General features: G+C 45.2%; 1 protein-coding gene across 3 annotated transcripts in view; it reads right to left on the bottom strand.

The window, feature by feature from the left end:
* Positions 1-999: 999 nt before the first annotated feature.
* WNT11 (Wnt family member 11) overlaps positions 1000-9265 on the bottom strand; it is a 30562-nt gene continuing 22296 nt past the window's right edge. For all 3 annotated transcript variants that reach the window (XM_087757220.1, XM_087757223.1, XM_087757221.1), the window contains one exon: positions 1000-6136. In XM_087757220.1, the coding sequence (XP_087613346.1) occupies positions 5962-6136 (175 nt within the window). In that variant the 3' untranslated portion in view covers positions 1000-5961. The remainder of the gene's footprint in view (positions 6137-9265) is intronic.

Below are 9265 nucleotides of genomic sequence, written 5' to 3'. Positions count from 1 at the left end.
TTGGTGATGCAGTTGCTGCTATTAATGACTTTTATAATGACCCAGATTATAGCATCTCATCCTAAATTTTCAGCTCTTAGCCTAAATATTTAGGCTAATTTAGGCTCCTAAGTAGCTTGAAATTTAGGATAAGAAACAACAGGGAAGAAAGGAATCCCCCTAGAATGATGGACTTAAAATCTCTCTTTCCTTTGAAATTCAGTATGAATTTTGAGAAAGCAGCTGATCTTCAAGGACGTTGAAGTTGAGCTGTCACACACTCCTACAGCTTCACACAAACATGGGGTTGTGAGCACCCAACTTTACCTGTTTTTATTTTATAGTCCAGCCCCGGTTCATCATCATCATTCATCACCACTGAGCAATGCTACAGACCCGATCCCAGACTGAGTGAATTTGGGGCCCAGTGTTAGAAAATCTGAAAGAAACACGGGTCTCCTTTTTAAAAAGCCCATGTTTGTCAGCAGTTACCACTTAGAGAGATCTGAGATATCGATAACTGGCCTTCATAGGATTCAATTCTCCAAGGTTTTCAGTGCTTTGGCCCTGATCCAGAAAAACACTTATACACATGTCTGGCCTTAAGCAAGCTGTCCCCATTTGAGTTGTCGCTGCGTTGTACGAGTGGGCAGACTCTCAAAGTAACTCAACCCACAGCAATTTTTAGGTCTGAAGCTCGTCCCTGCGTGGATGGCAGCAAAAGAGACCCAGCACAGTGTCACAGGTCCGGTGGCTTTCTCATAAGCTCTGCAGCCTTTGCAGCATTTCCCTTCACATCCCAAGTCCTGGAGTCGTGCAATTCCATGATACCCACTTCTGCCTTTTTATTTTCTTAAGAGAAATTTTGAGGCCATGTGGTTCTGGTGAATACCTTGAAAAATTCCACTTAAAAGAGCAAAAAAAATCCACACAACCCAGAAAGGATCTTTAAAATAACTCATTTCATCTTTACAATACAGACAAAATACAGTCCACTTACTCTTAACAAAAAGCAAATAAAAATGATCCACAATGCATACCACTGTTTCTTATTTTTATTATTATTGTTGCTCTTAGAATTAGAAAACAAAGCTAATGCTGCTTCCCTGAACAGGGGGTAACTTTTGCTCTAGATGAATAAACCACGGCTCTGCTGAGATATTTAATCAAACTCTGTCTGACTGATGAAACTGGTCCCGAGGGGAAAACAAAACAAAACAAAACAAAACATGTTGTACATGTTAAAGTCATTAATCTCAGGTGGATTTTAAGTTTCCTGTTCTTTCTCCCCCTCTCCCAAATCTTGTTTTCTGCTCCGTCTCCCACGTTTAGAGGACAAAGTCATTTCTGCGCTCGCTCCCATCTGCTCTTGGAAGCGAAGCGATGGTGTTTCATGACCCTCTGCCCAAAGCAGGGAAGGCAAATCCTTTGTGGTAGGGTCAGGGTGTTAAGGACAAGCGATCCCAGGGCTGAATTTTCCTCTTGCTCCTCACATCCCCGAGTACCTCCAGAGCGTCCTCCCAGCATCTTCTCTGAGCAGGTAGCCCAGAGCTGGGCAGCACAAGCCCAGCTCACTTGGAGGATGCTAATGGTTGTCTACAGGGATCTATTTTCTAGCAGAAAAAGGGATGGTCTCTCAGGGACTCTTTTATCACTTTCCTGACAAAGGCACTGTTAATCGTATGCAGATTTTTGCCTTCTTTCCATGCCCCCCTTCCCCTCAGCAAGGGCTTTTGTAGCTGCACGTGAAACACTTGTGGGCTGCCTGCTTTAGCATGATTAAGATACTTTCTGTTTTGCAGACTAAACTAAACAATCAGATGGGAGTTTTCTATAATGGATGTTGTTTGCCTACCTTAGGGAGAAACCTAAATGATATAAAACTGGAAGGGAGTGAGGATGGGGGGTGGATTCATCAAAAAATATAAAGCCAGCTGGATGCACGCAAGGTCTAAATCCTCAGATTTGGAAATAACATTAAGTCCAAACTGTTTTATTAAATCATGGATATTTTTTCAAATGAATAAATGCTACAAATCCACCGATATAATACTTTTCAAGATCGTTCGCCCTTTTCCCTCAGGGGTAATAGTTTAGTATTTTGAAATAATAGTATTTATGGGAACATATCAGCTGTATTTTCCCAGCTAGCATAAATCAATAGAGCTGTGTAGTAGGACATGGAGCTGGGCCAAATTATACCAGCTGTTAGGATCTGGTAGGGCGTGTTATAAGCGTTATAACTGTAGCATCACCCGACAGAGACATTCACAATAATTAAAGCCATTTCATTCAGAAGCTGAAAGACCTCAGTGTTTCAGAGCAAAGCCTTGAAAACTGGTTGCTGAGGGGCTGGGGGAGGGAAGGAGACTGGTACATGAAGGTCTTGCCCTGCCGTTAAGGATATATTTTCCTTGCAAAACTGTTTTGTGACAAGTGTTCTCCCAAATATCTTTCAGACCACACATGCACAGAAAATAATTTGACAGCTACATTTTGGATTCCTGTTGCACTGAGCATTGCAACTGAGAGCAAGGACACTTCTCTCTACTGACCTCTCTGTGCTTTGCTGCTGATGCCAGGAGGAAAGCATCATAGAATCATAGAATCGTTAAGGTTGGAAAAGACCCTTAAGATCATCAAGTCCAACCATTAACCTATCACTACCAAGTCCACCACTATACCATGTCCACCACTATACCATATCCTCAGAGCCAGGTTGCAAGGAGCAGGATGCACCATGAGTTGTTCCACTAGTACAGTCCCGTGTTACAGTCTCTCTTTTTATTCCTAGTTTGTATTAAAAGGAACACAGAAAGCACTGCCTCCCTCTCATAGAAATCCATTTTCTGAACAACTGGAAAATGCCAGACCATCAGGAGGGACATGACCCTAATTTGCTGGATGATGCAGGGCTGTGTAACAAGGGAGGCTGCAGTTTATCAGACCTTGCTCTGTGCATGACTCTGGTCTCAGTAAGGCACATCACCCTGGGCACAATGCCAATGCAGGTTGCAGCCGCTTTGGAGGACACTGAAACATAGGAGTAATAGCAGAACTGATGTAATGGTGTTACTTCATAGACCAACAGCCTAGGACACGGGCTGGGGCCACATAGACTCTTAGCTTGAAGAAGCAAAATTCAGGTGAAGCCCATAATGGATTATCTAGAGGAGCTAGCAAAGATTTTGAGCCTGAATGACCCAAACTGCAAACCTCCAAACACTGCAGCTATTTCAGTTCAGCATCTTCAGTAACAGACAGCCATGGGCAGAGGCAGACAAGAAGTGTGAGGTACCAATGTGGCTAAGAGTCTGCTGAGGGGTCATTTCCCACCTGATGGACCTGCAGATGCCTGGTAGGCTTACTCACATCTTTTCATGCTCTGCAAAGTTATGGTTTCTTCTGACATGGGACAAGCAGCTGAGGAACATGAGCCTGACACCAGAGGAGTGAAATGCAGCTGAAAACAATGTGCATTTAGAGCATTTCTTCCATCTCACTATTTTTTCGCCAAGCAGAAAGACTCAGGACATCAGCAAGGGAGCAAGAAAAAGAGTCATTACAGAATAGCATTGAAATGCTCAAATTTTTCTTCGGTCAGAACATCCCTGCCTTGTTGGCTTCATCAGAAACTGGAAATAAAAATAAAATTCTTTAAAAGAATGAAAGTAGACCGTTTCTTTACATATCAAATGAAGCCAAATTCTGGCTTTGGAGAGCAGTGGGATTTGTGCCACCAGCCTGTCTGCATGTCAGCCTAGAGACACCCACCGCTCATCACACTGCACTGTGGAGACATTTTAGTTCACCAGCTTTTATGGGGTGACAGTAACACAAACCACTGACAATCTACCAAAGGCCTCTTTTTGCCTGCTCGTAGCTGGGGGAGGGAAGGAGACAAGGAGACCAAACCTGTTACAGCAAAGCAAAGTAGCTGAGGAGTACAAAATATCTCTAATTTTGCTCTATAGCCCTCAATGCTTTTCTCCTCCAGCTTCCCAGGGCTCATCAGAGACATGTCAGAGGCAGTTGCCGCCTAGAGAGCGGCTGGGTGGGGAAAAAAAGGGATTTGGAGAAAGACTGTGCTGTTATGGACATATTTCCCCCTAGGAAAGTGGCACTGTCCTCCCTCATTTGTGTGGGAGTGATTTTTCGGCTGCTTACAGCACTTTGCTTGGGGAACGGGGTGCCCAAAAATGATCTGAAGGACTTCACAGGCTCTGCTGCCTTCTGCTCCTGGAGCAGTCATCCTTCTCCAGCATCACTTTTCCTAACAGGGACACAGATCTGGATGCCCATTGCAAAAAAAAAAAAAAAAAAAAAAAAGAGCAAGAAAGGTGACCTAACGTAAGCTAAAACTTCCAATGCATGGCAACTCCTGCAACATGCAGGAGCGAGGGGCAAACCACCCATGAGAGGTACTAGTCACATTTGTTATTATGCTCCTTGGGGGCACTGAGATATTTTACTGGTGAGAGTGATTGCTGATACAAAAAGCAAAACAAGAATGGTGACTCTTCCTTTCTCTAAGTGCTCTGTTTCATTGTCTTGACTGTAGCTTGGCTAATTCTGCTCAAAATGAAGAGGCTAGGGAGACAGGGAATAAAGGAACTTATCTATCCCACGCCAGTGAGTGCCTCAAGCCATGCTCTTCTCCCGTCCTTGGGAGGGAAAGCAGGGTTGCTTTCCAAGTAGGAGAGTGAAACATAATAATCTAACATTTTGCTGTTACACCAAGTAACTTCAGCATTTATTTCATACTATTGTTAATGCTTGTTTATAATATATAGATATATTTATGTAGGAAGTAGAGTAGAAGAAAGCACGAGATATATCTTATAAATATTTCTGTATGTCTGCATACAAAAGAAAATATGTACAGCCACAGATAGTGGTTCTCTGCTGTCAGGGCAGGGCCACATGAAGGACTGACATGTTCCCACTCCTTTCTGCAGGGAATAGCTGCTGCCCTGCATGGCTGCACTCCCCACAGTCGGGACCGGACCCGCTCTGCTCTCTGCAGTTTCTTGGGGCTGGGCCAATAGTTTTGCAGGGGGGAAAGAGGCAGCGGCATAATTCCCTAAGGACTTGATGGCCCACTGTGGCAGAACATCGGTGACTAAGGGCATCACACCCAAAGGGCAAGAGAGAAAGAGAGCAGGAGCTTTTTTTTTACTTTCCCCACTGGATTTTGACTTCACTTTGTTACTTTACCCTAATGGCTCCACTATGATATTGTGGACCCCATAAAGCCTTTCTCAGGGTACCCTATTCTCATTGCCTCCGGGATCCCACAGGAGTTTTTGCATGGGTGAATTTCAAACCCCATCCAGCCCGGAAAAATCATGGACAGCTTTTCCTGCAGCAGTAACTTCAAAGTCACAGACCTGCGTAAAAAGAAAGGTTAAAATGAGTTGTTCATTTCAAGGGATTGACCTGAAATCTTTCCACCTTTATCATCTGGAGTGGATGCTTCCGTGTTAAAAATTGAGTCTTTGGCAACAAAGGCAGTTATTGCTGAAAAGTTGCAGCATTTTCCCTTCTGGGATGGTCCTAATGCAGACTCAGTACCTGTGCTAGAAAGCATAGGCAGGTGTGAGCCTTAGTTATTTTCAAACAAGAGTTGCTTTTCTTCCCCGGGGAAAATTTCTACTTTTGTTTCTCAAAATATTAAGGCACTTGGTGGCTGGACGTCATTGGCAGCCACAGGAAATATTTTGGAAGAGATGCCATCCCAAATGAGTTTTTGACTTCTCAGAGAGCATTTTATTGGTGGGGGGAAACGTTTGTGGGTTTGGTTGGATTTTTTAAGGGTCTTATTTTTACTGGTGTGATTGCTTTTTTTTCCTCCTACCATCTTTCTTCAAGTCTGTGTCTTTACAAGATAAACGACGTCTAGTCGGGGAAATGTTTTCTCTTCTCTGAATAGTGCTGGGGTGCCACTGGCGTCTCAGCTCCTGGGTGGAGAGAGGAGGGTTTTCATTTGCACACATATCTCTCGACAGTCCTCTCGCACTTTTTACAGGTCACGTAGCAGCACCAGTGGTACTTGCAGTGGCATCGCTCCACCACTTTGTCCATGTAGGGGTTGTAGCCTCTGCCGCAGCACATCAAGTCACAGCTGTCGCTCCCATTGGAGGTCTTATTGCATTGCCTGAAAGAAAGAAAATGCAGTGAGCAAGCACAAATTCCTGCTGGGCTTTCCAAACCAGTCTCCTGTGGTGGTGCTGAGGCCTGACAGCTCTGCAAGGTGTTGAGTGAAGCCAGCATGGTTACATCTCAACTGCAGCAAGCACATGGCAGGGGTGAGCACCCAGCCAAGCAGCCCTCTATACTTGCAAGGGAGGCAGGGAGAGCCCCAGAGCTGCACTCGCATCGCCTGCTCTGATGCCCAGGATTGCACTTGCATCACCTGCTCTGACACCCAAAATAACATTAAACTCCTGTTCTGACTCTCAGTTTGGGCTCAGCGGCATTCAGGCTGCCTGTCAGCCAGGGCAGGCAGGACCTAGCTCCTGTACAGGCAAAGCTGTCATGATACCTCCACCAAAACAAAAACGCATAGTCCCTAGTAATCTGTATTCCCAGGCAGGCTCCAAAGCTGTTTGAAAGGAGCTGGAAGAAGATGATACCCTAAAGAACAAACACGGGTGTCTGTCCAACACTACCTAACCTGAAAAGGATGGAGAAGGAACCCTGCAGCCAGACTATTTGCAGAGGCTCCATGCCAATGGTCCTGGGCTGGGAAAGCTCCTGAGCAGACTGTTACAGCCACTATCCAGCCCTGACCCTATCAGGGAAATCACAACTGATACTAGCAGGGCTGGACTCTGCACTTTCTCCCCCGAGTGTCTCCCAGTACAGCATGAGCAGCGGGGGAGATGGTTCTGTAACACCCTGAGTCCTGAGCCAGGAGCAAGCAGGATGGCAGGAGCGCAGTGTAGGATGACAAGTCGCCAAATATCACATGGACTTTCACTGCTTGTTTTGCTTCTGCTTTTAATTAAAGCCAGACTCATCAGCATAAGTCGGCCATTGTGTGGGGTTCCCTCGCTTTGTCCGCCTGCAAGTGGCTGGCTTGAGATTTTCAGAAGGAACTCATGAATTGGGGAATCCCTTTTGTTGATCCATTGATCATGGATCCCCAGCCATTCTCAAAAAACAGCTATGTCATTCTCCTAAAATACTCCAAGTTGGGTCACTGGACATGACAGCGCAACAGGCATTGACTTTTGGATGAGATTAACCATGTCATAGAGATGCCATTTCTCCATGGACTGTAAAGATAGCCCAGGAGCAAAGTGTTCATGTTTGGTCAGATGCTTGGCTGGACACTAGTGCTCAGATCTCATGATGCACCCAACACCATGGGGCTGTGAACTTGATGGAGTCTTGAAACTACTGTAAGACAGGCAATTTGGAGAGGGGGAGAGATTGCTGACATCTCTCCTAAATCTTACTCTGCATTGTTATTTTGGACAGAAACACTCTAGGGCTGGTTTGGGGCACGAAAAAGAGAGAGGAGCATGAGTTGGACTCTTGAGCTGACTCCGTTAGTAGATGAAAACAAATCCATGAGATTTATAGGAATTCCTCATGAGGTAATGCTTTAGGAGGTTACGGGATTAATGAGGTGTTGAGATTTTGTTCTTGTTCTTCCCTTATTTTTTTCTGACTCAGACGGGCCTCCTGTTTGTTATTTCTGACTCACATTCCTCTCCAGGTTCAGTGTTTAAAGTCTCCCCCCCTACTCCCCCTCATTCAGGAGTGTGTGTAAATATTTACAAACCTTTGAAAGCCTCTACCGAAGCCGAACTCTGCAACCACACTGAGCGTGTTTGCCTAACGCTGAACCAAAGGCGTTGTTATTGCCCCCGAGAGCTGGGGCCCCTCTGCCAGGAAACCTCCAAATGACTCCTCATAAATGTATTAGTAAATGCATTAAATATTCAGAGCAAAGGTTCAAATATAGGCATGTTGACAAGAGGGGAGGGTATTTGACAACCTTACTCAGCTTTACCAGTGGATGGAAAAGTTGTTGCCCAGAGGTTCACCTAGGGAGGATGGGGAGTCTGCAGAAGGACAGTGATGGACATGCAGTGCATCCATGCCACCTCGTGCTGAGAGCTCATTAAAATGGCCAAGAAAAGGAATATGGGTCCACTCTGACTCCAGTTCACAGTTGAGGACATTCACTCCCCAAATGTACAAAGCACCCGACAGTCAAATTTACCCCACTCAAACAGAGAGCAAAACTCTTCTACCTGCTGTACTGGGACATGGAAATCTCCCTTTCCTTGCACCAAGTCCTATGGTTTGCAAAAAAAAAGTGGATCTACTAGGAGATACACCTTTCCATAAGTGTCCCCATCCCACCCAGCCTGAAATAAAGAAAGGAAAAAACGAAAATCTTATTAAAAAATCCCCAAGCTTCCCTCAGTTTTGCATAAAGGAACGGGGACGTTCTGGATGGATGGGTTGAATAGCCAAAACAAAGCTTTTGACCCCATCCTGAACCTAAATGGGCTTCTAATGAACTTTCCTGACAATGCCACTAACCAGAGATTTTATTTCTGTTTTAAAGTGTAGGGCTGGGTGAATTGTCTTTATTTTTCTTTAAACAAGCTGAAACAGAGGTAGTTTCTCAGCTGTATCTATACATACAAAAAGCAAGTGGGGAAAGACAAAAGAGCCCAAAGACCAGAGTTTACCCACAGAAGCTGCCCCCGAGCATCTGCTTCCAGAGCCCATGGCTGTGATCTCACCAAGCACCCCGCTGATGGGTTAAATTCAATCTCATTTGTTTTGGGCTGGGTCCAGCATGATTCCAGCAACTCAGAGAAATGCCCTCCTCCTGAGCCTCGGAGAGAAAACACGAAGGCAGGCGATTGCATCTTAACACAACACCGTAACCTCTAGAAGCACTTGGAAGACCAGTGAAAAACGATGCTTCGGCCATAATCCCAGCCAAGGTCTTGGCTCAGGAACAGGCTTTCACATTGTCACAGTTCTTTTTTCTTCTTTATGCAAGAAGGGAGGAGGTCAACCCTGCTGACTGGACTAATCCCACTCAATATGCCTGTCCAAAATCTCCCCCTTCCAGCCCTCATTTGCAGAAACGCTGTGGTACATCGTACAGCTTCATCATGGGGGTGGCTCCTTGGCAGAGATGGTGAAGAACATCTCAGCACTTCTAAGAGTCTTCCCCCAGATGGAGAGGCTAAGCCATCTCACAGTTACCTCCTAGGGGATTTTCATTTTAAAAGCTATGAGGAGATGTCAC

This window comes from Nipponia nippon, unplaced genomic scaffold, assembly GCF_047370975.1.
Source record: "Nipponia nippon isolate SJK-2023a ecotype South Korea unplaced genomic scaffold, ASM4737097v1 scaffold_2, whole genome shotgun sequence".
Taxonomy (NCBI): Eukaryota; Metazoa; Chordata; class Aves; order Pelecaniformes; family Threskiornithidae; genus Nipponia; species Nipponia nippon.
This window is presented reverse-complemented; position numbering and strand designations above follow the sequence as displayed.